We start from the raw sequence: 27,836 nt of genomic DNA, 5'->3' as shown, positions 1-27,836 counted from the left end.
CTGGGTACGGGGGCCCTGCGTTCCCCAGCTCATACGAGCCCTCCATTCTGGGGCCTGAATCTCCAAAGGATCCCAGTTTTCGCCAAGACAGGGATCCTCATGTCTTCCCACCAGGGACATTCTTAATGAATCGGCCACTGGCCACCTGGGACCTCAGCCCCATCCCCCTCCAGGCTCTCCAGCCTCCCCACCCAGACACCCAGAGCTCAGCCGGTCAAGGACCCAGAGACAATTCCCTTCTTTTCCATTCTTATTATCTGCATTAGCTGCTCCAAGGAGCTTGAGGAAGCGGGGGGCGGGGGGGGGGTCTCAGTACATGCCAGTGAGAAGATGGGAACAGCAACTCACCCACGCTTTGCGAAGTCACTTGTTTTATTAGTGGGCAGAGAGGCTGGGGGTGGGAGGAAGTTTGGAGAAAGGACTGGGATGGTCTGGGAGAAGAAAGGTCCTCTTCAAGGGTTCTTCAGGCTCCGAGCACCACCCCTGATCAGAGGGTTGAAGATGAGCTCCTCCCCCAAAGGTGGGTGGGTGGGGCTGGTGCTGGTCCAGGAGGGAGAACCTGCCACCTCCTCGCTATACAGTCACTTCCAGGCCATGACTCCCCTTCTTCTTGCAGCTGAGCTTGCCATTCCCATTACCCCTCGGCCCCTTGGTGACCTTGACAGTCACATTGCTCTCCTTGAACTTCACTGAGAACCTGGAGGGGGAAGAGACAAAAGGCAAAGCTAGCGCCCTCATCCTCTAGGCCCATATTTTTATGAGGGTTCCCCCTTCCCTTCTTGAGGCAAATACACCCCCTCCCCCCAGCCCAGGTCAGAAAACTCCAGACTCCAGAGAACTTGGGTGGGGAGACTAAGAAGCTCCTCCAAGCCCTGCCCTGACACAGCGGCTTCACTCTCTGACCCTCTGACTTTCCCGGTCACAGTGACCGACAGCTTCGCCATCTGCCAATCTGCCCCTCAGCCCAGCTCAGGGCCTTACTGCTCAGCCACGGTGATTGGAAGCTGCCTCTGTGTGGTGTCCAGCACAGCTCGGTACATTCTGGTCAGCAGTTCCACCACATGCTCGCTGACCAACAGGAAGTCCCCCTTGGATCCCACCGATGATATCTTAGGAAGGAAAAAACAGCAGGGAAGGGATTCACTTTTTCTCCTCAGGAGACATCGAAGGCCCAGAGGAAGAGGTGGGGGCCCCACCTCCAGCCCACCCCAGCCCTGTCAGGCCCACTCCCTTCTCCGGTATGGGGCCCCCCCCCCCCCCAGCTGATACCTCACTCAGATGCAAGCAAAAAAGCCCATCCTGGAAGCTGGTGACTGACACCCCGGCCACACTTTCCAGCCCAATGACAGTTTTGGCCTGGGACTTCTTGGAGTCTGTGAGAATCACATGCCCCTTGGTCAGGAGTAGAATTCGAGAGGAAGTCTAGGGACAGAACAGGAAAGGGTGAGGAAGATGGGGTCGGCCCCCACCCTTCCAGCTGTGGGGAGGCATCCGGATGCGGCCTTCACCTTGCCGTTGCCACGATTGACCTTCCTCACAGTCTCTGCCATCAGAACGGGCCCTTCCTCCCTGCCTGTCAGCTTCTGCAGCTTGGGGTTCCCTCGCAGCCCAATGTAGTCACCACGGAAGGGAACGGGAACACTGAGGACACACAAGAAGTATGCAGTGGAGACAAAGCCCTTGGCACAGACCCCAGGGCCCTGCACCTCCCCGCACTGCATTCCCATCTTAGACCTCCAGAGCCCCTTCCCCCATCCACCACCACATCCTCTATCTCAGGGATCCTCAGAGCAGGGTCCAGGACCAACATCCGTATCCCCTGGCAACCTGTCAGAAAGGCAAATTCTTAGGCCCCCACCCAGACCTGCAGAATCAGAAACTGAGTGGGTGGGGGGTGGCGTGTGGGTGTTATCAAGCTTGCCTGGTGATGTGGGTGCACCCTGGAGTTTGAGACCCATTGCTCTGTCCACCTGCACTTGATGAAACTGACTGCAGGGTCTGAGAGGCTCTCACCTCGGGGGGTATGCAGCCTTCTTGTCCTTGAACAGCTCGCTGGCGCAGAGCTTCTCCCTCAGGACCTCCACCTGCTTTGGGGACAGCTGGTCCCGGAACTTCTTGCACTGTGAGTGGGTTGGAGCAGAAGCTATGATCATGGAGGAAGGGGGCAGGGCTGGGAAGGGAGGGAGGGACACTGAGATGTGGAAGGAGAGGGACAGACACTGGAGAAGAGGACAGAGGGAAAAGAACAGGCACTAGACCAGGGGTGGGTGAACTTTTTGACTCGAGGGCCACAATGGGTTCTTAAACTGGACCGGAGGGCCGGAACAAAAGCATGGATGGAGTGTTTGTGTGAACTAATATAAATTCAAAGTAAACATCATTACATAAAAGGGTACGGTCTTTTTTTTTTTTAGTTTTATTCATTTCAAACGGGCCGAATCCGGCCCGCGGGCCGTAGTTTGCCCATGGCTGCACTAGCACTTCAGAGAGGGCAGAGGCATTGGGGAGGACAATGGGGACTGAGGGATGCTGGGCAGGGGGTGGAAATAATAAAATATAAACCCACTGAGGGCTGTATGCCCAGCACAGGCCCAGTCCCAGACAAGGTGCTCAATAAGCATGTCCTGAATAGAACACTGTGCTAAGTGAAATAAGCCAGACACAAAAGGACAAATATTGTCTGATTCCACTTATATGAGGTACTTAAAATACAGTCAGATGCCACATAGTGACATTTCAGTCAATGACAAACTGCATGTGCCATGGTGGTCCTATCTTACAAAATAAAAGGGTAATATGCAAATTGACCCTAATGGCAGAACAACTGGTCGCTATGATACACACTGACCACCAGGGGGCAGACGCTCAATGCAGGAGCTGCCCCCTGGTGGTCAGTACGCTCCCACAGGGGGAGCTCCGCTCAGCCACAAGCTGGGCTAATGGCTGCAAGCGTAGTGGTGGTGGCGGGAGCCTCTCCGGCCTCCACAGCAGTGCTACGGATGTCTGACTGCCAGCTTAGGCCCACTCCCCCTGGGGGAGCCGCAGTCAGACCTCCCTTGAGGGCTCCTGAGCTGCCGGAGGTATGTCTGACTGCCAGCTTAGGCCCGATCCCCCGGGGAGTAGGCCTAAGTGGGCAGGTGGGCATCCCTCGAAGGGTCCTGGACTGTGAGAGGGCACAGACCAGGCTGAGGGACCCCCTCCGAGTGCACGGATTTTCATACACCGGACCTCTATAAGATTATAATGGAGCTGAAAAATTCCTATCACCTTGTGACAATGTAGCCAGGGTAACATCATGTATTACTCATGTGTTTGTGGTGATGCTAGTGTGAACAAACCTACTGCACTGTCAGTTGTATAAAAGCATAGCACATACAACTATGTACATAAACTTGATAATGGTAATAAACGACTATGTTACTGGTTTATGTATTTACTATATTATACTTTTTATTGCTATTTTAGAGAACACTCTACTTACATTTAAAAAGTTTGCTAGCCCTAGCCCAGCCGTGGGCAAACTACAGCCCGCGGGCCGGATCCGGCCCGTTTGAAATGAATAAAACGAAAAAAAAAAAAGACCATACCCTTTTATGTAATGATGTTTACTTTGAATTTATATTAGTTCACACAAACACTCCATCCATGCTTTTGTTCCGGCCCTCCAGTCCAGTTTAAGAACCCATTGTGGCCCTCAAGTCAAAAAGTTTGCCCACCCCTGCCCTAGCCTGTTTGGCTCAGTGGATAAAGCGTCGGCCTGCCGACTGAAGGGTCCCGGGTTTGATTCCAGTCAAGGGCACATGCCTGGGTTGTAGGTGTGATCCCCAGTAGGGGGTGTGCAGGAGGCAGCCAATCCATGATTATCTCTCATCATTGATGTTTCTCTCTCTCTCTCCCTTCCTCTCTGAAATCAATAAAAATATGTATTTTTTTAAAGTTTGCTATAAACAGTATGCCACATTACGACAGCAGCAGTCTCATATATCTCATGTTCATTGCGTCTCTTGATTGCATCATTTTCTCGTGTGCTTGATTTAACCTCATGTTTTGTGCAGTAACATGCTGTATGGACTGTAGCCTGGGAGCAATAGGCTGTACCATATAGCCTAGGTATGTAGTAGGCTACTCCATTGAGGTTTGTGTGAGTGCACTCTATGATGTTTGCACAACAAAATCGCCTAATGATGCATTTCTCAGAATGTATTCCCATTAAGCATCGTATGACTCTAGTCGAATTCCTAGAGTAGGCTGGGGGAAGGGGAAACAGGGAGTTATTGCTAACTCAGTACAGAGTTTCAGTTGGGATGATGAAAATAGTAAGGAGATGGATGGTGGTGATGACTGCACAACAATGTGAATGTGCTCAAATGCCACCAAACTGTATACTTCAAAATGATTAAAACAGTAAATTTTGTTATGCATATTTTACCACATTTTTTAAAAATATGTTTTTATTGATTTTAGAGAGGAAGGGAGAGGGAGAGAGAGAGAGAGAGAGAAACATCGATGTGAGAGAGAAACATCAATCTGCTGCCTCCCACATGCACCCTGACTGGGAATGGAGCCTGCAACCTGAGTATGTGCCCTGACCGAAGATCAAACCAGTGACTTTTCAGTGCACGGGGTGATGCTCAACAAACTGAGCCGCACCAGCCAGGGCTACCACAATTTTTTAAAAAAAAATATATATATATTTTTAATATATTTTATTAATTTTTTTACAGAGAGGAAGGGAGAGGGATAGAGAGTTAGAAACATCGATGAGAGAGAAACATCAATCAGCTGCCTCCTGCACAGCCCCTACTGGGGATGTGCCCGCAACCAAGGTACATGCCCTTGACCAGAATCGAACCTGGGACCCCTCAGTCCGCAGGCTGACGCTCTATCCACTGAGCCAAACCGGTTAGGGCTAAAATATATATTTTTATTGATTTCAGAGAGGAGAGGAAAGGGAGATAGAAACATCAATGATGAGAGAGAATCATGGATCGGCTGCTTCCTGCACACCACTTACTGGGGATCAAGCCCACCATCCGGGCATGTGCCCTGACTGGGAATCAAACTGTAACCTCCTGGTGCATAGATCGAAGCTCAACCACTGAACCACACTGGCTGGGCCACAATTTTTTTTTTAAGAGAAAAGGAGTGGAAGAGGGAAGAAGAGAAAAATCAGAGGGAGAAAATAAAAAAGACAAATGAGAAGAGAGGTGCCTGGGCCCCACTCACCTTCCACTGGTGGTAGAGCCGCTGCAGCTCCTGATTGGCTGTGGTGAAGCACTTATAAGGGGCTGCTGGCCACTTTTTGTCCAAGATACTGGTAGATGGCAAGTTGTTCTTCAGCCCCAGTAGGAATTTCTGTGCCTGGATTGGAAGAGGGGAATTGAGAATGCAATGATGAGAAGACAGGCCCCGGACAGGCAACACCTCAACCTGGCATTCAGGGTATTTTTCTTAGAGCCCATTCGTCACAGGATCCCCTGCATGACCCTGGCACACCAACCAGAGAGGACGCCTCGCCGCGCCCTTTGCCCAGCCCATGCATTACCGCTCTGTGCCTGAGCTCATGCTGCTCTCAGCTCAACACTGCCAGCCCAGATTCTACCCATCCTTTCAGATGCCGTTCCAACCTCCCGGTCCCCTGGCCCGGGGAGCCCTCCTTTCTTTGGAGCCCCCTAGCACTGTCTATACTTCTGTTTTTGTACTGCGGTTACTTGCATGGAAATCTCTCTAGACAGTGCGTCCTCGGGAGTGAGTCTCCAGGTCTTGAGTTTTCCCCCCATTCAACATTTATTGTCTGCTCTGTGCCTGGCACTGTTCTAGATATGGAGACTCAGCAGTGAACACAGCAAAGTCTTTATTCTCCCTGAGGTTACACTCTACTGGGGGTGGGGAAGGAGGCCTCTCACAGCAAATAAACACATATAATGTAATGCCAGTTCATTACATATGTCATGATGCAAAAAAAGCAGGCCCAAGACAGGAATGAGTGGTAGTATATTCCAGAAACAGAAAGAAAGCCAGTGTGACTGAATTAAATTCAGTAAAAGGAGAGAAGATCAGAAATGGTTGGTCAAGGACAGATCCTGACGGGCCTTGTTGGCTGTAGTGAGGATACAGGCCTTCATTTGGAGTGAAATAGAACACCACTAGAGGGTTTAAAGGGGAAGCGTGACATAATCTGACTTAATATTTTTTAAAATATATTTTTATTGATTTCAGAGAGGAAGGGAGAGAGAGAAACAGCAATGATGAGAGAGAATCACAGACCGGCTGCCTCCTGCACGCCTCCCACTGGGGATCGAGCCCACAACTGGGCATGTGCCCTTGATGGGAATTGAACCTGGGACCCTTCAGTCCCCAGGCCGACACTCTATCCATTGAGCCAATCTGGCTAGGGCTTTTTAAATATATTTTTATTGATTTCAGAGAGGAAGGGAAAGGGAGAGAGAGAGATAGAAACATCAATGATGAGAGGGAACCATCGACTGGCTGCCTCCTGCAGGACCCCTACTGGGGATCGAGCCAGCAGCAACCCGGGCCTGTGCCCTTGACCAGAATCAAACCTGGGACCCTTCAGTCGGCAGGCCGACGCTCTATCCACTGAGCCAAACCAGCTAGGGCCTGACTTAAGATTTTTTTAAAAATTTAATACATTTTCTTATTTTGAAAGTTTTTAAATGTGCATAAAAGTTGAAGAAAAGATTACAATGAACATCTGTATACTGTATACTCCTCACCTAAATTCACCAATTGATAATGTTTACATCTTGCCCTATTGGCATTCTCTCTCTAACACATGCCCCCGCATACATACACATGCATATAAATATACATATATACAAATCTTCATGTCACATCATCCTAAAGTAGGTAACAGATATCATAACATTTTCTCCTAAAACTTAAGCATGCATCTCCCTAGAACTGGGACATTTACTTACACAATCACAATTCCATCACTATACCTAAGAAATTTAACATTGATTAGACTTACTCATCCAACAGCAATGCACTCAAATTTCTCCTAATGTCTTTTATATACTAAAAATGTCCTTTTCAGCCTGGCTGGCTTGGCTCAGTGGTTGAGTGTCGACCTATGAACCAGGAGATCCTGGTTTGATTCCCAGTCAGGGCATATGTCCAAATTGCAGACTTGATCCCCAGTGTGGGATGTGCAGGAGGCAGCTGATCAATGATTCTCTCTCATCATTGATGTTTCTATCTCTCCCTTCCTCTCCCTTCCTCTCTGAAATAAATAAAAAATTTTTTTTTAAATGTCATTTTCAGCTTTGTTTTTATTTTTCCTGTTTCAGGATCCAGTCATGGCATCTGACTGTTTAATCTCCCCCAATCTAGAACCAGAACTCGTGAGTCTTTATATTTCAGGGAGCACTCAACACCTAGGATAGAATTATTGAATGTATAGAAAATGACTTGATCTTGAGCACTTCAAATTTTTGAAATTTTGTTGTTGTTATTCCTCACCCGAGGATATTTTTTTCCATTGATTTTTTTAGAGAGAGGGGGAAAGGGGGAGAAGGGGAGAGAGAGAGAGAGAGAGAGAGAGAGAGAGAGAGAGAGAGAGAGAAACATCGATGTGAAAAACACATCGATTGGTTGCCTCCTGCATGCACCCGACCGGGGCCAGGGAACAAACCAGCAACCCAGGCACATGCCCTTGACTGGAACTGAACCTGCGACCCTTCAGTACACGGGCCGACGTTCTAACCACTGAGCCATGCAGGCCAGGGACAACTTTTTGGCATTTTTATGAAAACTTTTTGAAACCTAAGACATTAGGTTTAAAATAGAAAAATGCACAGCACACAGCGTATTGCTCTAGGAACTATCCAAGCTCTTTGTATCTTCCACTACAAACACCTAGTGGGCTTGGTCTCATCACCCTGGAGTCTCTGGTCCTGGGTCTGGCCCGATTCACCTCAGTAAACATTCCTAAACATCTCCCACAATCCCCCATGTTCCAATTGATGTGGAGCCTCTGAGGGTTTCCTTTTTTTCTAGATCTAGAAAGTTCTGCTTTCCCTATGTAGCCCTCTGTCCCCAGGTCTACCCAGGGCCATGTATGCCTGCTCGCCCAGGTCTCTACTGGGGGAAGGGGCCAGGCAGTTTTCGGCAGTGATTAAAACTCTAGAGTCAAATAGTTTGTATCCCAGCTCTACCCTTTACCAACTGTGGGACTCCTAACAAGTTATTTAGCCTCTCTGGGCCTTAGTTTTTAACCTATAAATGGCCTACTTCTCAGGGTTGTTGATCACATTAGAGTTAATGCATGTAAAGAACTTAGTGCATAGTTAAATGTTCAAGTAATAGTAGGTATTATGCTAGTATTAGTTATAGGCAAGGCAACTGCAAAATATAGACTAGTCAGAAACACTGGGGGAGTCGATGCCTAGTGGCTCTGCATGCATTCTTCTTAGGGATCTGAGTTAGTGAAGTCCTCATCTAAACCCAGAAGCTCCTGAGGTGATATTTAGCAGATGCCTGATAATATACAGGTGAGAGAAGAGGTGGAAGAAGAAAAAAGAAATAAATAATAAAAGAATGAGAAAAAAAGAAGAAAAAAAAAGAATGAAAGATGGAAGAGGGGCAAGTCATGAGATAAGAGCAAAACCAGATTACAAGTCTCAGGAATGCAGTTATGCAGTAAGAGAGCAGGAACCCTGAGGAGGCAGACACGGTGGAGCCAGCTGAGGAGAGACGGGGCTGAGGAGGCCCAGGAAAATGGAGCTTCCCTGAAGAGGGGGAGGAGGACAGGACGAATGTTCAGGGAGGCAACGGGGAGCCTCAGAACCCCTATTCCTCCAAAAATCAAAGCAGTGATTTGATTTTTCTAGATCTAGAAAGTTCTGCCTTTCTGCAGTTCCAATTCCCCACAGCACTCTGCCTCAGACCTCTGCTCTTCCTCCTGCTCTGGCCTTCCCCAAGGTCTCCCGGGAAGTGCTGCTCCCTCCCTGTCTGGTTTCCCGCTGACTTGTCTCAACAGCACCACTGCTTTCTACCCCCTTCTCTGTCCCTATTTTCCTCTCGCTGGAAACTGCCCATAGTCTGAATGTCCAGGCCTGGTCCTGGCTTCTTCCTGCCCACTCTGACCTGAGTCCTCCAGAATTAAGATCCTTCCTGAGGCTTAATTTCAGACTCAACTGCTATAGTTTCAGAAGAGATAGAAGGAAAATATAATTTTGTCACCGTCACCCCAACTCTAAAATAGATTCGTTAACCCTATGTATCCTTACTCTGTCTTCAATGAGGCTCAGCTCCTCACCTGCTGTCAACCAGACAGCTGTCTCTTCGTGGGTGTGCTGGGACCCCTTCCTATCACAAGGTTGCCTACCCTGTCCACTCAACCCCAAATGTGCTCTGATTCTGCCCCTGGGCCCTGAGACAGGCAGGTTAAGGAAGCTCTTGGGGGGGGAAACTTTGAGTCACTTCTTCTCAAACTTCACATCTTTCTCTTTCAAACCTGTCCCTCCATCATCAAACGCCCACTCCCACCCTCAACACCCACCACTTACTAGGCTCTTGTAGATGAAACTTGACAAGGTGAGAGCAGCCCCTGACCGGAAGTATTTTCGATAATCCTTGCGGGCCTGGCGGGGACATACAAGAAAGGAGCCAGAATAAAGATAGTTAGACCTAGAAGACAGAGCAAAACCTAGAAGAGGTTCTACTCTTTCAACCACACAAAGAACAGAGTAAAATAGAGAGCTGAGACTACAGCTGGAGAGAGTAGTTAGACAAGTTGGCAATGAGGGGGACACTCAAAGCAGAAGGCAGAGCCACACATATGTACAAATCTTCCCAGCATGCAGCCACACTCCCAGACACACACGGAGCAGGCCCAGAAATACCCGGACACAGACACGCCATCGCACAGAGGTATGGCCGAGGTTCAAGTAGGACTTGCTTCCTGCTCCTCCATCCCCCCAGCAACTGAGACAATTCAAAAGGAACCACATGTGGAGAGGGAACCCTCTTCCCTTTTCCATTACCTTCCACCCTCTCACAAAAGCCTGGATCAACAATACTGATGACTTCATCTTCCCATAGCGCTTCTTTTGCTGTAGGAAACAATGGGCCTGTTAGAAAAGGCCCACCTCCTGAACCACCTCTCCCATTTCCCACTCTCCTAGTAGAGGGGATGGGACTTTGGGGGTTACTGGTACCATGGTGCCCCGAAACCAAGAGGAAATGAGGATCTGACTCTTGCGCATCTGCTGGTAGTGGGTGCGGCAGCGCCAGCCTCGGTAGATCTTCTGTATGAGTGTGGCCAGCTGCTGGATCCTAAGGCGTCTCTGCTCCTCCAGGTAGAAAAGCTGTGGAGCGGTGAAAGGGGGAACCGAGAAGCTGGCCTAGGGGAACAGCGCTCTCTCTTCCTGCACCCCACAGCACCAGAGGCTTCCCAGCCAGTGTTTTATTTGATCATTCCTTGGTCTTCTGAGTTCATTTATTTATGTATTAATTCATGTTAACAAGCTTCTACTGAACTCTAACTCTGTAGCTGCTACTATCCTAGGATTTGGAAACTCAGACACATTACCCAGACCCACAAGGAGTCCTGCCTCAGGTGGAGGCACTCAGAGGGGGCCCTGCAAGCACGCCTGACTCCAGGGCTCTCAGCCAGGGTGGGAACCCAAGGAACAGCCCCGCAGAGAGACCTCCTCATCCACTATCCCTTCCAGGTTATAGAAGCTCCCTTCCCCACCCAGCCACCCCCACAAATCAGGTGCCCTCTCCAACTCACAGTCTTGGGGCTTTTAATGAAGATCTTTGTCTTCCCAAAGGTCACCTCCTCTGAGGTGCAGGCGCTCAGCTCCCCCAGGATCTTCTCCACCCCCTCCCTACGGGAGCAAAAGGGAAAAGCTGCCAGGGGGCAACCCAGGGGAGGGGCCTCTGCACCTTCCCCCAGTCCCTTCCACCTGGGAGAAGAATTCAGGGCTTGAACAAGAAGACTTCATTGTCGCTTCTCCCACCGTGTGCCCCTGCACTGTCCTTCTCCACTCCCCACTGAGTCTTACCGGTCTCCCCCATTCCAGCGAGGCCAAGTGCTCCGGCTCAGCAATCGGTACCTTTCCAGGAAGGGCTTGTACCCCTGGCGGAAGGCGTAGCCCGCCCGGCGCACACGCACATTCTCTAGCAGTCCCAGGTACCGAGCCTGGGTTGCCACCAGCTCCCGGGAGAACTGACCTCGCTGCTGATGCTCATTGGGCTTTATACACCTGGTGGGAGGTAGAGCAAAGTCCAGGCTTCAGGAGCTTCACCTTTGCCAGTGTGACCCATCCTGGTCTCTACACCCCAGTTCTGCATACATTCCCCTTAGGTGAAATATTTCAGAGGAAGTGGTCACACTGGCCTTGCCAGTTTCACTCACTAGTACAGTTCCCACCCAAATCTAATGGTCTCCCTGCTACAGGGCTCTCACAGCTCATCGGGCCCTGTTTTCCCTGAGGAAAGGGCCTCTGAAACTCTTATTCCAAAGACACCTCCTCCCACCCCGACGTGCTCTGCAGCATGCGGATGTATGTAGCATGTTTCCCTAGGTGCCCAGTACGTCACCTGATGTAGTTGGGGTTCTTGGAATACAGGTTCTTCATGAGTATGGCCACAGAACTCTTAAACTGGGCCCCAGCAGTTGGGGGGCGTTTGAGAGATGCCTGCTTAGGATCACCCTCAGGGAACAAGGACCGAAGGAGTGGGTGCTTGGCCTTCCACATGGCCTGGGACAAGTCCCGGAAGAGTAGGTCGTTATTCTTGTCAATGAAGCTGGTCACGTTATACGTCACCTGGAGAAGAACATCTATTGGTCTGGAGAGCCCATGACCTCGTCCCAGCACTTGGCCCTCCCAGTTTCAGATCCTCCCAATTCCTTCCCCGTTGCCTTCAGCCTGTGCGCAGGCCCTAGCCTTGACCTCCAGCCCCGCCATATCACCTTGCCCGCATAGTGGCAGATGCGGAAGCAGCTGAGACCCATGGTGTGGTCATACTGGCGCTGGGCGTTCTGGGTGACTTTGCTCTCGTAGTGACTATGCTTGGAGAAGAGCTGGTTCAGCTTTGCTAGGAAAGTGGAGTCACTGACCACCCCAGGCCGCAGGCACTCCTCGTCCAGCATGGCCAGGATACCTCGCTGATTCTGGCCAGGGGAACAATATCAGCCCAACTTAGACCTGGTCCTCTAGGATGTCCAGATCCTCTGTCCACTCACCCTTTGCCCTTTTTACCACCCTTGCCAAGTGGGGTGAGGGGAGGGGGATGGTGTCCAGGGGAAGGTCCCGAAGATAAGAGAAGGATAACTCACATGCTCAATAAGGTTGCAGATAATGCCATTATCAAAGTAGTCCACCTTCTTCCATGGTATGCCCTAGCAAGGGGAGATGGAAAAAATTACAGGGAGCAGGTCCAAGACAAGTCTCCAAAGACCCCACCAGACCCCGGCTGCCTTTCACCTATCCCACAAAGGACCATCAGAAAGCCCTACAGTTCAGAGGGGTCCCTGGTGTGGTTTCTATCTGCGTCCCCTTTCCTCCAAGGTTCGTGGAGAATTTGTGGGGTGGGTACAGAGACACATGGGAAGACCCAGAGCAGCTGTGAGGGGGAGTCAATGTAGAGAGCCCTGTAGATGCTGTAGGGTAGAGAGGGAAGTGCAAGCTGCTGGGTGAAGACTGAGTAGAGATTATCCAACTCTGGGGGAGGGGATCCTTGAGTATATGGAAGAGCAAAGGGCCACACCACTCTGGCAACAAACTACAGAACCAAAGCACGCACGTGAGTTTAACATCAAGCAACAAAGCTAATTGGATACATCTTCAAAGACCTACATCAGTGATTCTGTCCTCAGTGTGCATCGACGCTACCTGGACCACTTGTTAAAGCAGATTTGCTGTCCCTGCCCCCCAGGTTTCTGACTCCACGGGTCTGGGACAAGGCCTGGGAATTTGCACTCTAACATGTCCACAGGGGATGCTGATCCAGGGCCACAGCTGACCATGGATCCACATGATACTTTGGGACTGTATAATTTTTTAAATATGTTTTTTATTGATTTCAGAGAGAGGAAGGGAGAGGGAAAGAGCGGTAGAAACATCAATGATGAGAGAGAATCATTGATCGGCTGCCTCCTGCATGCCCTCTACTAGGGATCGAGCCCAAAACCTGGGCAAGAGCCCTGACTAGGAATCGAACCATAACCTCCTGGTTCATGGGTAGACGCTCAACTACTAAGCCACACCAGCTGGGCTGTATAGTTTAAAAAAAAAAAAAAAGAGCAAGAATGGTACAGAAACAGAAAACCCAAAGACAACCTTTCTGTGCTTTAGGAATTTGCTGGGCATCAGGCCTGCAGGCAGGATAGCTCCTGATCCCACCCCAGGGCAGATGTAGCACTTCAGGCCATTCCCAGGGGTGACTGGGGAACAAGCGTCTCTCTCCCTCCTCCCTCACAGGTGTTCAGGGAATGCAGAGTGGAATTAAGTTGCCCTCCCACTTCATTTCAAAAATGTCTTCCCTGACTGATTAAATGAATTATGATATTCTTATAATCCTATGTAGCTTTAAAAACGCATCTTTAATATACTGAGACAGAAAGATCTCTTGTTAACTTATGAAAGCAAGGTGTAGCAGAGGGTGTATTCACTGCTGCGTGAATAAACTTTGATGTGATTACACATCAAAGACCTCTGGAAGGAGGCCCACTTCAGGTGCCTATAGACGGGAAGGAAATCAAGGAGGCTGGGGACAGGGTGGGAGAGAGGCCTTTCTTTATACACCTTTTAAGGTTTTTTAATTTTAAAGCACAGAAATATATTATCTATTTAATCATTTGAAAATGTAATATAAGCCCTGGCCTGATAGTTCAGTTGGTTAGAGCCTCGTCCCGATACCTCCAGGTTGCAGGTTCAATCCCCGGTCAGGGAACATCCAAGAATCAACCAACAAATGCATAATGGAACAACAAATTGATCTCTCTCTCCCCCATCCCCCCTCCTCTAGCCCTCCCCTCTTTCTCTCTTCTCTCCCTTTCTCTAAAACTCAATAAATAAAAATTTAAAAAATTTAAATAAAAACATCCAAATACTTTTAAAAGCTTCTCCGTACATTGTTATCACAGTGCCTGACATTCTGCCACAACAGATTCCTGAGAGCTCACAGGGAGCATCCCTGGGAGGATTTTGATGAGTGAGACTCGGCATTCACACTTTGGAGGGAATTAGCTCAATCGGAGGGCTGTCTGACACCTAGCCCCAGAGAACCGCTGAACAGGGGCAGGAGTGTGGAAATCCTGAGCCACAGGCACTTCTGGTGAGAAAGTCTGGGGTCAGCGTGCTAAGAGGGGAGGCAACATCAGAGCCTGGAGGAGACAAAGGATTCTGAGGAGTCAGAGAAGAGCACAGAAAGTGGATGTGGTTGGGTGCCAAGCCCAGGAGAAACGTCCCTTCTAAATGTGGCTCACAGTATGCCATAGGCCAAGCACAGCTGTCACTTCACTCTTGTCATGACTCCCGCCCCCCCCCCCAACACACACACCCTTCTATCAAGCCACCCCCCTTCCTGGCCTGGCCTGGAGTATGGGGAGCTGGGGGGGATGGGGAGCAGAAAATTCGGGCTTCTTGGTAATGCTGGAATGTTCAGCTGTGCAGGGGAAACTTTTTGTCCTCTGTGTTCCCACGAGGGAACAATTGAGAGGAAATTGTGATCAAGGAGAAAGAGAAATCTGGCATGTGCCTAGAAGTCATTTAAGAGAGAGGAGGTGGGAGAAGGCTTAGTTTACCTCTCTCTTATATTCCTCTTGCTCCTCTTTCAGTGTTAGCTCTATGAACACCTGCTGTAGCTTCTCATTGCAGTAGTTGATCACAAATTGCTCAAAACTATTGTCCTAAGGGAAGGCACACAGATTAGAGAAACCAGCTCAGATACTTCCTTCCACTCAGCCCTACCTCCCCTCTCTCACATCCCCAGGTACTGTGGTTGGGCGAAGTTGTCTTACCTCTAATATTTCAAAGCCATAGATATCCAGGACCCCCATTACCTTCTTCTTCTCCCCAATGCCCACCTGAAGAGGAGGAAAAGATAAGTCTGAGGACAGGCCCTTCTACAATGGATGTGATGGTGGAGGTGATTGGAGCAAGGGGCAAACAGAACTCGGGTGAGCTTGACCAAGCCTGACAGGAATTGTGATTTTATTCTCCTTTCTCTTCTATATGCTGGAGGACAAGCAAAGAGTGTGGAAAGGGAAGATGCAAATAGATTCCAGGACAGTGCTCCCATGGTGTGAGGTAGAAAGACATTGAAATCCTCTCAGGAAAATAACTATCTTTTAATTTGTTGAGCATTTTATTTAAAAATCTATATTCTTATTTCATTAATCATATCATAAACCTAAAAGGAGTGATTATTCCCATTTTACTGATTTAAAATATCAAATTTCGAAAGAGCTAAGCATTTACCAAACCTAGAGTCAAATCCCATTTTACCCCACTACCCTGCAGTAATAGCTTCTAAATTGATGGCACTTTCATGTACATAATCTTTAAATAATAGTTCTATTTTTATTTAATTCACATACCAGAGAATTTACCCTTTAAAGGTATACAAGTTGGTGGGCTTTTAACGTATATTCAGAAAGTGTACAACCATCACCACTACCTAATTCCAGAGCATTCATCATCCCCCCAAAAGAAATCTTGTACCCATAACCATTAGCAGTCACTCCCCAGTCCTCCCTCCCACCCCCAGACCCTGATAATCACTGATTTACTTCCCATGTCTATGGATTTGCCTATTCTGGGCATTTCATATAAATGGAGTCATTCAAAATGTGGCGTTTTATGTCTGGCTTCTTTCACTCAACATGTTTTCAAGGTTCATCCATGTTGAATATGTACCAGTATGTCATTTCTTTTCATGGCCGAATAATATCCCATTGTATAAATATACCACATTGTATTTATTTATTCATTCATCAGTTGATGGACATCTGGGTTGTTTCCACTTTTTGGTTATTAAGAATAATGCCTCTATGAACATTCATATATATCTCTTTTCAATTTGCTTGGATATATACCTAGGAGTGAAACTGTTGGCTCTGGTAACCATGTACACAATTTTATCTCATCCTCACTAAACCTGTGAAGCAGGTAGGCATTAAGGTCCCATTTTCCAAATCAGGAAACTGAGGCTCAGATCTTTGTGAAATGGAAAGGCCACACACTGGTAAGCAGTCTATCCAGAGAGTCAAAAAACCAGTGACATTTCCACAATCACACACTATTGGAAGACACTGTACACTTTTCCTCATTGTCCTTACTCTGTCCATCCCAGAACCCAAGGTATCGGGCTGGTGACCAGGGCAGGAGAGTGTTGAGGGAAGAGGGCGATCTCTCACCTTGATACTCTCATTGATTCGATTCACTATCCAGTTGAAGAGACGGCTGTAGATGTTCTTAGCCAGAGCATCCCGGGCATACTGAGCCTACGGGGCAAGGCCAAGCTGGTCAGTGTGGTAGCCACAGAGCAGACTCAGAATCAGCCCCTCCCATAGGGCCCCTTACCTGAACAACATTCAGTGCAGTGACCACCTTTTCTTTAGCAGTTGCCATGGTCCTTGAGCACAAAGCTCTCTCTAGTTCCTTTGAATCCAAACCCATCATTTCCCCAATCTCCCGAACACCTGGGGTGATGAGAGATACAACATGGCCTGAGAGAGGGCTTTCTCCCAGGGGAGGGAGGAAGCAGATCAGTGAAGTTGCTGGGAGACTGGTGTCCCTGGGCTCTGCTGGAGCAGCCCTGGCAGCCCGTTCAGAACATGGCCTTGAAGAAGGTCTGGGGAGGAGGAGGAAGGGGAGATCTGGGAACTTTTCATGCATTATCTACTTTAATATGAGAATCTCCTGAAATAGGCGAGACTCGGAAAGGTCTCAGAACCTATGTCTACCAAACTTCAAAACCTCATTCCAATGTGCCTCAATGAGTATGTTTGGGGAAGAACTCAGGAGCAGGCTGAGTGGGACTAAATCAGAGTGAGGTTAGTTATACTAGAGATGGTGGAAGCACAGTAGGAGATTCGGGGAGCTGGGTGGGACTTCAGCAGGGGGTGCAGACCTCTCGCATCAGAGATGCCACTTGCTGGTATTCCATTGGCCTGGAATTCGTCTGACAGCTTCACATTCCCCAGCTTCAGCACCAGGGCTGTCACCTCTAGCACCCATCGAATCTCCTCCTCGGAGAACCCAATCACAGTCATGGCACTCTTAGGGAGCAAGCAGAAGTCAGAAGTTGAACTGTGGTGCCAGTCCAACGCCTCCCTCCTCAAAGCCAGAGCCTGGGCTCAGGGGCTGGCCTAAGGGCCCAAGCCTACCCCATCCTGGGCACCCACCTGCACAGACTTGAAGTTGGAGGCATCGTCCATGCCATCCACTCTGGACACTTCTCGGTTCAGATAGGCATAGCCACCTGTATCCCGCTCCAGCTTCAGCGCCGCTGGGCGGGCCAGTGAGTGGGGACAGGGTTAGTACACAGGCTCTCCAGCCTTGACCCTCACAGCCTAGCCCTAGGTGAGTTCATTCAATTACTCAAAGAAGCCTTTTTTATTAGTTTCTTCCCTTGTCTCCTTTATTTTGGGATCATTAATTCCTATAATAGACTAAACTTTTAAGTGGTATTCAGGGTTTAGGTGTTTATAATTATTGGGGTTTTCTCCCAATTTTTATGAAAGAAAAGCTTCATTTTACTCTTCTCCCCATCCTCAGGGTTCTGAACAATAAAAACAAACAAACAATCCTCTACACTGCTCTGGTCTCAGCGACTCTGAGGATGAAGGGAAGGAAGGAAGGGTAAGTACACACCTCCCATTCATCCTTGCTGGTGCATTCATTGTTCGCTAAGCACTGATAGAGCGTCAGGGACTATGTTTCCCAGCCCTGATCCCTCTCCGGAAGGTTTCTCTGGTGTGGTGGGGCTGAGTCAAATGGCTCTCTTGTGTTCCCCCTGGTGAGTCTCTATCCCAGCCCCTATCACGTGGACTAAGTTATGTTTTCTTTCTCTCTCTCCCACAAATAAACAACTTGTGTGTTGGGACTATGTTTTTCACCTTCATAATCTGAATACCTGGCTGGCATGCAGGAACCTTTTTCTTTTTAATAAATGAATCAAGGGCATGGTCAAAGCTATTTACCGGAGATGGGAAGGAGTGGGTTAATCCTGGAACTTTAGGGATATCAATGATCTGTTATTCAAATGATCTGAGATTCAGTGAGTATCTCTCAAACTAGAATTTAATGGCAGCTTCTCCCAAGACACAACTGTGAAACCAAAGCGTATTAAAGAGGAACATCTGAACACAGAATGAGTCAGAAAGGCCTGGGGTGATGACACTGGGGAGGGCCCGCCTGGACTCAATTTAAACCAATGAGTGACAGAACCAGAACAAGACTCTGGTGCCTATGATTCAGACAAATGGAACACATTCAAGACTATTAAGCCAGGAGGGAGATGAGACCTGTGGGGGCACCTGAACCATAGATCTGCCAGGGGGGAAAAGGAAATGGGTATAAGTCCAGCACAGACTAACCCGAAACCAGAGGGAGCAGATACCACAGAGCTCTCAGCGAGAGGGCGGACTGGCAGGGCCTTTAGTGTCACTGGACCCTGTAGTGATGCCAGTACAACATTCAAGCTGGGATGGGCTCTTCCTCAGGACAAGGCAGCTTGCCCTATGCCTTCTGCTCCTATGTGCATCTGCACAGGCCTATTGGCACTGACCACACTGTAGTGCAGTGTATCTGTTCACACATCTGCCATCCCCAGGAGACTAAGTTCTTCAGGGACAGGATCCATGTCTTACTCAACTCTATACCCCTAGCACAGTGTTCGATCATAGTAGGTGTTCAAGAGCTGTCTGATGAATGAATGAATGAATGAATGAATGAATGAATGAATGAAACCTAGGTGGAACTATCTAAGAAGAGGAAATCAAGGACAGGGTCCTGGGTGAAACAGATGTAGACCAAGGACAACTTCAGTGGAAGCTCAGTGAAGGTTCAACATCCTGCTGAATTTCCTGCTGAACTATCAGTAACATCCCTTCAGTTGAAGATAGGAAAGGACAGTAGATGGAAATGCGAGTTCCATTTTTGAAGCCAGCTCGGGGAAAGAGGAACTCAGGCAGGACAGAGGAATACAAGCAGTGAAGAGGCAACAGAGCTTATTCCTAGTAATAAAACCCCACAGAGGTCACGGGATTTGTTCCCAACAATGGTGGGCGAGATCAGATGAGGAATATGGATGGAGGAATCTGAGGGGCTCAAGGGAAGAGGCTGCGGGGGCCCAGAGGGGACTGATGGCGGCTGGGGATGTTCGGGGCAGGCACATACCCAGCAGCTGTGCATCTGCTCCAGCCAGTAGCTGATAGAAGATGTGGAAGTTCCTTTCTCCTTTGAGCTGCTTCACCACGCGGGATTTCTCCAGGAGATCTGGCAGAAAATTAGAAAAGAATGTTTTGGAGATCTGGGAGGTACCTTGGCTTCCCTCTAATTCTGCCCTCATCCCTGACATCCCTAGTGGTTGGGAAGTCTAATATTCCTTCCACCCACAGTAGCAGATTAGCAGAAAGGGACACCGTGGGGCGGGTGGGAGAGAGGCGGTAAGCGGGATGGGGAGACACGTACAGTTTGTGATGACGCCACCGAGGGGGGATCCCTTGAAGTCAAACTCAATATCCATGTACTTTCCCTTCAGGGACCAGAGAGAGAGAGGGAGACAGACTTTGCTTCCTTCTCTTGTCACCACCCTGTCCAGGAAGGGTCACATTCTTCCCTCTCAAGCCTCCACACCCTCTCCTCCCAGACTGAGACGGTCACTCACAAATCGAGAGGAGTTGTTGTTGCGGATGGTCTTGGCATTGCCAAAAGCTGCGGAGATGAGGAGGGGGCAGTGAGGTGGCTGAGGGGAGGAGAGGGACTCGAGAAGGAAAAGGAGGAAGGTCTTCCAGTCATTGTGCCAATGTCAGATTTTTCAGGCTAAACGAGGGCAGTGGTTTTGGAACAACGGGAAGGTGACTAGGGCCGAGTGACTCTGGGGTTGGCCGGGTGAGGGGGACAGAGGGCAGAGCCCGGCATTCTCACCCTCCAGCACTGGGTTTGACTGAAGCAGTTGCTCCTTCACAGAGTTCACCTGTTCCCCCTTCCCGCAGACGGCCGCCACATAAGACATCACCAGCTTACTAGCCTCTGTGCAAGAAAAACCCTCGCATGGATCGCCACACCACCCTCCGTAACTTCCCTCGTCCCAGCACCTGAGCCTTCAGAGTCAGGAAAACCAAGAGGGAATTCTGGGGGTGGGGGACGGGCGGGACAGGGGCAGGGCTAGACCTGGCTGGGAGAGATGAAGGATTAGTTCCAGGGGTGATCCCACAGCTTTCCCCAGCAGGCGCCTCACCCGTCTTCCCGGCTCCACTCTCCCCGGTGATGAGGATGCACTGGTCTCGGTCCCGGAACTTCAGTGACTGGTACGCCACGTTTGCCAATGCATAGCTTGGGGGGAGGAAGTAGGTAATGGCTAATGTGGGGTCAGTCCAAGACACCACCTTCTCTCGATCCCCAGCCTCCACGTCATCCACCCTCTAATTCTAAGGAAGTGACAGGCTAGGAAGGGGGCTCCAGAGGGCCAGGGCCAGAGGGCAGCTAGAGATCTCCTCCAGGAGAAAAGGGAGAAGACATTAGGATGTCTCCTCATCAGGATCATTGTCACCTTCCCTTGGTCTCTCTACTCACATATGGGGCTTCAGCTCATAGAAGGTACACTCCTGGTATTTGGTAATGAACTCTGGGCCATAGATGGGCAGCTGTTGGTAGGGGTTCACGGAAACCAACACGTTCCCAATGTAGGTCTGCAGCCGGGGAAGAAGGTGAAGGAAAGGAGTGGGGGGAGGAACAGGAGCATGTGGACTCTCTGGCCACCACCGTCAGGGGCACCCGCATGCACTCACATAAATCTCCTTGTTCTCATAGCGTAGCTGGAGGTTCTTGAGCATAGACTCTTCCTCCAGGGGTTCCAGGAGCACAAGATCCTCCACCCCTATGGGACCTTCCAGGAGAGTCATGTTGAGGAGCTGATCCTGGGGGTCAGAGGTGGTTTATTGATATCTGCTCAGCATTAGAGACCCATAACTGAGAGGAAGAAGGCAGAAGGGCCGAGGAGAGCCTTCTGCCCCCCCAGTTCCAGCCCCTAGAGAGAGTCCCTGACCTGGGAGAGGCCTCTAGACTAGCCCACGTTAACTGTGGGAGGAGGTGGGGGATCCTCTGCCCCAGGGTCAGGGTTGGTGGGGACAGGGCAGAGATGGGACAGGACCACCTGCCTCTGGCCACCAGGGTAAGGAAGACATCACAGGCAGCACCTGGGGAAGCACAGTTGTGCTTGCAAGAGAGGACAAGATAAGCAAAGCTTTGCCCACAGCCAGGCACCAAAAGCTCTCTCCTCCCTGCACAGAGGCCCTGGCCAGGGTCTAAACTCCCTGACCACTGTCCCAGTTCTCAACTCCCTACCTCCCACAGCCCCTATTTCAGTCACCCAACCCACCCACGCCCATTTCAAAGGTTCTTCCAAAGGTCTCTCCTCCCCTCATTGCTACAGGGAGATTCATTTTTTAAATGGGGACCGGACGAGGTGAAGAGTGAGGATGGAGTTGGGAGTTCCTCCATAGAAGACGGGAATACCCCAAAGAAAATCAAAGTGAGCTTTGTTCCCCCAACAAACTAGCAGCTTTCAGAACCTGTGGATGTGCCTACACTTCTGTCCCTATTTTTCTATTTCCAGTTTTCACACGAATTCCTATAACCTGGCCTAGACTTCGTCCCTGGTGGACACATCCAGCTTTTTAGTAGGAAATGAACAAGGAGGAGCAGAGTGAGAGAAACAGGGAGCCTGGGCCCACTGCCTCGGTCCCAGCAGCAGGCACACAGTAAGTGTCCCCTAAGGAGGAAGCCCAGCCCTCCTCAGCTTTTCCTGTGGGACTGACTAGGTGGGGTGGCCTGGTACAGAACAGAATTATCTGTACAATGGTCAGTGCCACTCCCCACAGGAATCAAGGAGCCATATCCTCCTCCTCTCCTGCACAGCTGAACCTGCGTGGGGGAGGGGAAGAAAGCAGGAATGAAAGGTTGAGCAAGAAGGGGATACAGCCGCCTTCTTCCTTCACTCTGCTTCCCCCAAGCTCCAGGAAAAGAACGCAATTGTCACTTTGAACACAAGTGGTTAAGTAACTTAGCAGGGGAGGGTGAGAAGCAGAAGCAGGGCTGGGAGAAGGCATCTTTTTTTAATTTGGATTTGAAGGAAGTGGAAATATGACTGGTTGGAGGTAGGGAAGGGGAAAAGGAAGCCACCCCCAGACGGGTACAACAATATGCAAAAGAGGAGCAGCGACGGGTCAAGGCTAGACTCACCCAACACTGGAACTAGGCTGTAACTTCGCTGTTCCTTGGAGAATGGTGGATGAAAGGCCTATTCAACAGGAAGGGGGCATAGGATGCCCGCCCCAAAGGTGGAGAGGTGCCTTTAACAGGAGCTGTCCATGGTGTTGGAGAGGCCAGGAAAGAAGCTGCCCTCCTCTTGCCAGTGTCCACCCGTTCTGACCTTGTCTGTGCTGCCTCCTCCAGCCAGGGCTCCTTGTGTCGGTCAAGCCAGAAGCCAGAGACGGCTGCTCAGCACAAAGTCCGAGGCTGTTCCTGCTGAGGGTGTGGTTCGCTTAACCCTTCACAGGCCTGAAGCCCAGAAGGGAAACAGTAGTCACAAGAAAGCACCTGTAGTAGGAGAGAGGATCTGGCTGGCCTTAGCTGAGCAGCTCAAGTAGAGTTCCTGTGCCAATGTCCCAAAAATTTGGAAATGAGAATAGGAGTGGAATTTATAGCTAAGGATAAGCTTTCCAAAGTCAGGAATTTGTCAAGGAGGAAGGTAGGCTTGGGTATCTTCCTAACAAAGACTCAGTACCTCCCTCAAACCTACCCTTCCTTATTATTGAGTCAGGGGTTGTCAATGACATTACTTTAAGAACTAAGCAGACAAAATACCCAAATTCCTCTCCACTCCCTCCCCCTCATGAATCAGACCCCATGATACAGATCTAAAAACTAAAGTTAGTAATAATGCCTGACATTTGTAAAGACATCAGTTTCATTAACTCCCACCTGTATCATCATATTGAATTACACCACCCTGTGAAGTAGGCAGTGCAGATATTCCATTAAAAAAGAAAATTAGAGGCAAACATTGAAGCTCAGAGAGATTACACAGTGTGCCCATCCTTCCACAAGCAGTATGTGGCAGAACCACAAACAGAATGCTGACCCTAAGTCAGCCAGAGGTTCCAGCCCAAGTCCTGGCATTGCTAATTTTAATCCTTCTGTGCTAGGATACTGAATAAGACCTTGAGATAATGTTTCCTGGGCACTAGCCCAGCTGGAAATAACCTGTCTTCGACAGTAAGCAGCTTATAAAATTCTGTTTTCCAGGGTACCCCCCCACCCACCCAGGGAGAATCCTGAACAGCAGGCTCCCACCATTCTCCCTCCCAGACATGCACAAATACAGACACTTAGCTGAAGGCAGACTTGATTTTCCAACTTGCAGTCACAGCTGCTTGGTTCAAGGTCCAAACATTATTGCTTTGCAGAAGCCTGGCCCATCAGCAGTCCATTATCAACCTGCCCTTTCATAATTTATTGATTTACTATATATACTAGTATGTGGGGGGGGGGGCAGGTGGAAGGCAAGGAAGAGAGAGAAAAGGCTGAGTGATAGAGACAAAGAACATAATCCCGAATACAGGTTGAACAGTATCAGTGTCAGAGACAGAAATGACTACAGATTCCCTATTATAATGAAGGACACAGATGAACAGACCTAGAGTGAGAAACCTCTTTCCCAGGATCACACCACTGCAAACCTGGCAGAGGTGGGACCAGAACCCAGGTCTCCTGTTCTCCAGGCCAGGATCTGCAGCCACCTACAACTGGGGTTTATGTGTGTCCACCCGTTCACTCATTTATTGAGTGCTTACTATGTGCTCACAAGAGAAGCAACTTTAAAATGAGATGGCAACCTTAGGCTTAGAAACAATGGCATAAACATCACAAGCGAGGGTTTGTCTGGGATCTAAGCTGAGTTCTCTGGACATGGAAATTTTGAGTGCTAAAACTAGGAACGTTCTAGGAAAAGTGGGACAAGTGAGTCACTCTAAAGAGGTGTAAACTACATCTCCATGTCATCTGAGATTTTAAGATCTGTTAAAGCATTCCTGAGGTGAAGACGCCGGGGGGGGGGGGGGGAGGGTGTTGTGATCTCCTGTTTCTCAAACAAAACTGAAGCAACTGAAGCTTATTGGTCTTCTCCACTGACTCCAAAATCACCTTTCTCTTTCCCCCCATTAACAGTTCTAGTCTATCTCTGGCTGGGTGGCTGGCTGGTTGGAGCATCATCCTGATACACCAGGATTCTGGGTTCAATCCCATCAGGGCATGTAGAAGCAAGCAATGAATGCATAAATAAGTGAAACAACAAACTGGTGTTTAAAAAAATCTTTTTTTTGTCTGTGCAGGGGCATGAGGGAATTATTGGGGGTGATGGAAAGGCTCTATATCATGATTGTGAAAATGATTACACAACTGTCTCCATTAGTCAAAATTCAAAACTGGTGAGTTTTATTGTATATAAATTATACTTCAGCCCTGGCTGGTGTGGCTCAGTTGATTGGACACCATTCCATGCACCAAAAGGTTGCTGGTTCAATCCAGGCACATACCGGGTTGCATGTTTGATCCCCAGAAGGAGGTATGCAGGAGGCAACTGATTGATGTTCAGCTCTCACAGCGATATTTCTCCGTCTCCCTTTCCCTTCCTCTCTCTCTAAACATCAATTAAAAATAATTGTTTTAAATTATACTTCAATAAAGCTGGCAAAAAAGAAACTTCCAAAGTATTTAGTGCAGATTTCTGACAGAGTTTGGAAGCCAACAATCTGATTAAACTAATTCACATTTATTCATTCTCCCAGAGATACTCATTTTTGAAAAGATGTTATGCAATAAAAACACAGTTTTCAGATATGGTGAAGATATTTATGTGGTGGGCAAAGGATTTTCTTGACTCTCACAAATTATCTGGTGTCAATTAGTAACATTGACCAAGTACTTAGTATGTGCCAGGCAACAAGGTAAGTGCTTTACATTCTTACTATTCAAAGTGAGGTCCACAGACCAGCAGCAGCTGAATCACTTGGGAGCTTATTAGAAATGCAGAATCTCGGGCCCCCATCGGGCTTACTGAGGCAGAAGTCTGCATTTAAACAAGCTCCCCAGATGTTCCCTGTGCATTTTTAAAGTGTGCGAAGAACTGGTTTAAACACCTTATCTTTTTTTCTCTCCTCCCTGAAACCCTATGATGTAGCATTCCTGGCAATTATGCTTTAAGTTTTTATTAATAGCCATTAATGATCATCTATGTCTCTTATTTACCTAGTATACTTATAGAAGGCAAAGGAAAAAAGATGCCATTACTGTGCATTAATCTACATAAATTTACATAGTCTGCATCCTGTTTTCTTCCTTTCACCATCTTTGAAAAATGGACAATGGGTTTCCATGTAATCTAAATAACTAAGAAAAGAGGAGACAGGTACAGAATTAATGCAAATGCTATAACAGATTCCAAGAGCAAAGAAAAAAGCCAAAACATAAAAAATAGAAGATTCACATTCCTACTACAGAAGCTGGGCCTAGACATAATTGGTTTTATTCCACACCCCTACACAAAGTTTTTGGCAGGCATTTCACAGTAGGATCCATGGGTCTGCCCCTCACCCCAGTGGAAAATAAAACAAATACTTTATATCATTTTTAAAAATTTAAAGAACTAAAGCACAGAGAAGCTCCCTAGACCAGGAATAACCTATATATATATATATTTTTTTATGTAAAAATATATTTTATTGATTTTTTACAGAGAGAAAGAGAGAAGGATAGAGAGTTAGAAACATCGATGAGAGAGAAACATCGATCAGCTGCCTCCTGCACACCTCCTACTGGGGATGTGCCCGCAACCAAGGTACATGCCCCCGACCGGAATAGAACCTGGGACCCCTCAGCCCACAGGCCGACGTTCTATCCACTGGCCGACGTTCTATCCACTGAGCCAAACCAGTCAGGGCCCTATATATTGTTTTTTATGAGACAGCATAATAGTACAACCTGCTACTTCTGTAAGAATAGCCCTTAGAGTTCTGGCATCTTGGGAAATCATTCAGCCCCGGGATGAAAATAGAGCAAGAGATACCCAAGATGGGCAGCAGTGGTTAAGAAAGAAAAGGGAAAATAGATGGCATGCAAATGATCTCATTACAAAGATGAAACTGAGGAGCTAATTACTCATGAACTGAAAACAAGAGATCCAAACAAGAGAAGTGCATGTTCATTAAGAGAAACCACTACATAATCTATAAAACTTTATTAAAATTGGAATTACTTACAAATTTGTACAATAAAAATGAAAAAATATATTATAATAAAACACTGACATTTTTTCTTACAGAAAAGAGTGAAAATGAGACCCATGGCAAAGAGCCATCCCTGATCATTTTGTTCCTTTCAAACATTTATGAATATTTATTTTAAATACAAATGAAAAATATTTTTAAGTAACACTAAGGCATTACTCACAGGCTAAAACTTACCCGGTGATTCATTACCCTTGCTATTTCACCATCATGGGAAACTGAGGCAATTGCAGGCTGTAACAGTTCTAATACATTATGAATTATCTATTATGTTAACATAATAAAAATGTTGTCCATATACTAGTAAAGTTCAGAGAATGTGATTTCATCATTTTCAAGTTATTGTCAAGAGTGTGAGGAGGAAAATGACACATATGGGTTGGGGCAAGGAACCCAAAGCCCCATATTTTGGGAGGCTGTGTGCCACTCCCATCCTCACTAAAGCTGTGCGCTGACATTCACGTGAATTTGCATTGTTTATTCCCAGCAGGCTCTGGCTTTCATCACATAAGGCACTGAACACCCTTTTTGAAGGTAGTAACCATGTAGAATCCAACTCAACAGTAACTGAGTCCATAAGCTAAGTTAGCAAGAGACACCACCAGATTACAATTGCATAGGTTTCCCTAAAAAAGTAATTTCTGCTACATCAAAACAGACGCAAAAGGTTGGAAGTGCATTTACCTTGTAAAATGGCTATTTTTATGTGTATTACTTAGTTTCTGCTCCTGTGTAACATGAAGGCATAATAAATCTGTCAAACTGTCCTCTCCTTGGTTCAGATAAAATTCTTGGCATTTCAATATAGGTTATTATCTCATATGTCAGACCTGAGTCCAAAAAATACAAGGACATTTAATTTCCTTTCCTCCTACTTCAACTCTCACTCCTCAATTCAGAGAAAAGTTATGAGTAAACAGCTAAAAATCATTTTTGCGCAAGCATCCATCTGAGCCCATCTTTTTTTTTTTTTTCTAGAACAACAAAAAAATTGAGGACAATTGCATAATCCAACCCCAAGCCTTTTATGGATATCAGGGCCTGGGGGGACTATCTGGCCTATTTGGGTCCTTTTATTAATCAAATCTCTATCATATATGCTCAGTGGGGATTGGATTGAAGGGAACATAGTCAATGAAGGGAGGGCTAGGGCCTAGAGTGGGATGTATTAGCACAAAATGAAACATTGGAACTATAATGGAACTATTACCAGCAAAATATCCTTTGTACAAGACATAAATTCATGAATTTGGGGGGAGAAATAAACTAGTTTTGGTGAGATGAA

General features: G+C 47.9%; 1 protein-coding gene across 1 annotated transcript; it reads right to left on the bottom strand.

Moving 5' to 3' along the window:
- Positions 1-359: 359 nt before the first annotated feature.
- MYO1A (myosin IA) lies at positions 360-21,498 on the bottom strand. Its single transcript, XM_006093603.3, has 27 exons — positions 20,996-21,498; positions 20,781-20,896; positions 20,446-20,540; positions 20,133-20,237; positions 19,873-19,919; positions 19,677-19,740; positions 19,383-19,481; positions 17,387-17,490; positions 17,113-17,260; positions 16,563-16,681; positions 16,397-16,483; positions 14,999-15,064; positions 14,783-14,887; positions 12,314-12,376; positions 11,948-12,148; positions 11,575-11,801; positions 11,037-11,237; positions 10,763-10,859; positions 10,185-10,334; positions 10,011-10,079; positions 9,534-9,608; positions 5,227-5,361; positions 2,014-2,120; positions 1,509-1,641; positions 1,270-1,422; positions 982-1,109; positions 360-697 (listed from the first exon to the last, which is right to left on the bottom strand). Exons 1-27 carry the CDS (start codon positions 21,107-21,109, stop codon positions 574-576), a joined length of 3,132 nt encoding a protein of 1,043 aa, XP_006093665.1. The 5' UTR covers positions 21,110-21,498; the 3' UTR covers positions 360-573.
- Positions 21,499-27,836: the final 6,338 nt, after the last annotated feature.

Source organism: Myotis lucifugus, unplaced genomic scaffold (genome assembly GCF_000147115.1).
Source record: "Myotis lucifugus unplaced genomic scaffold, Myoluc2.0 scaffold_119, whole genome shotgun sequence".
Classification (NCBI taxonomy): domain Eukaryota; kingdom Metazoa; phylum Chordata; class Mammalia; order Chiroptera; family Vespertilionidae; genus Myotis; species Myotis lucifugus.
This window is presented reverse-complemented; position numbering and strand designations above follow the sequence as displayed.

Coding starts and splice junctions, on each gene's coding strand:
- MYO1A (XM_006093603.3), bottom strand. CDS start 21,109: ATGACTCTCCTGGAAGGTCCCATAGGGGTGGAGGATCTTGTGCTCCTG. Junction 10,860..11,036: donor CGCTGGAATGGGGGAGACCG/GTAAGACTCAGT, acceptor TTGCTCCCGTAG/GGAGGGGGTGGAGAAGATCC. Junction 10,080..10,184: donor CTTGGTTTCGGGGCACCATG/GTACCAGTAACC, acceptor TGTTTCCTACAG/CAAAAGAAGCGCTATGGGAA.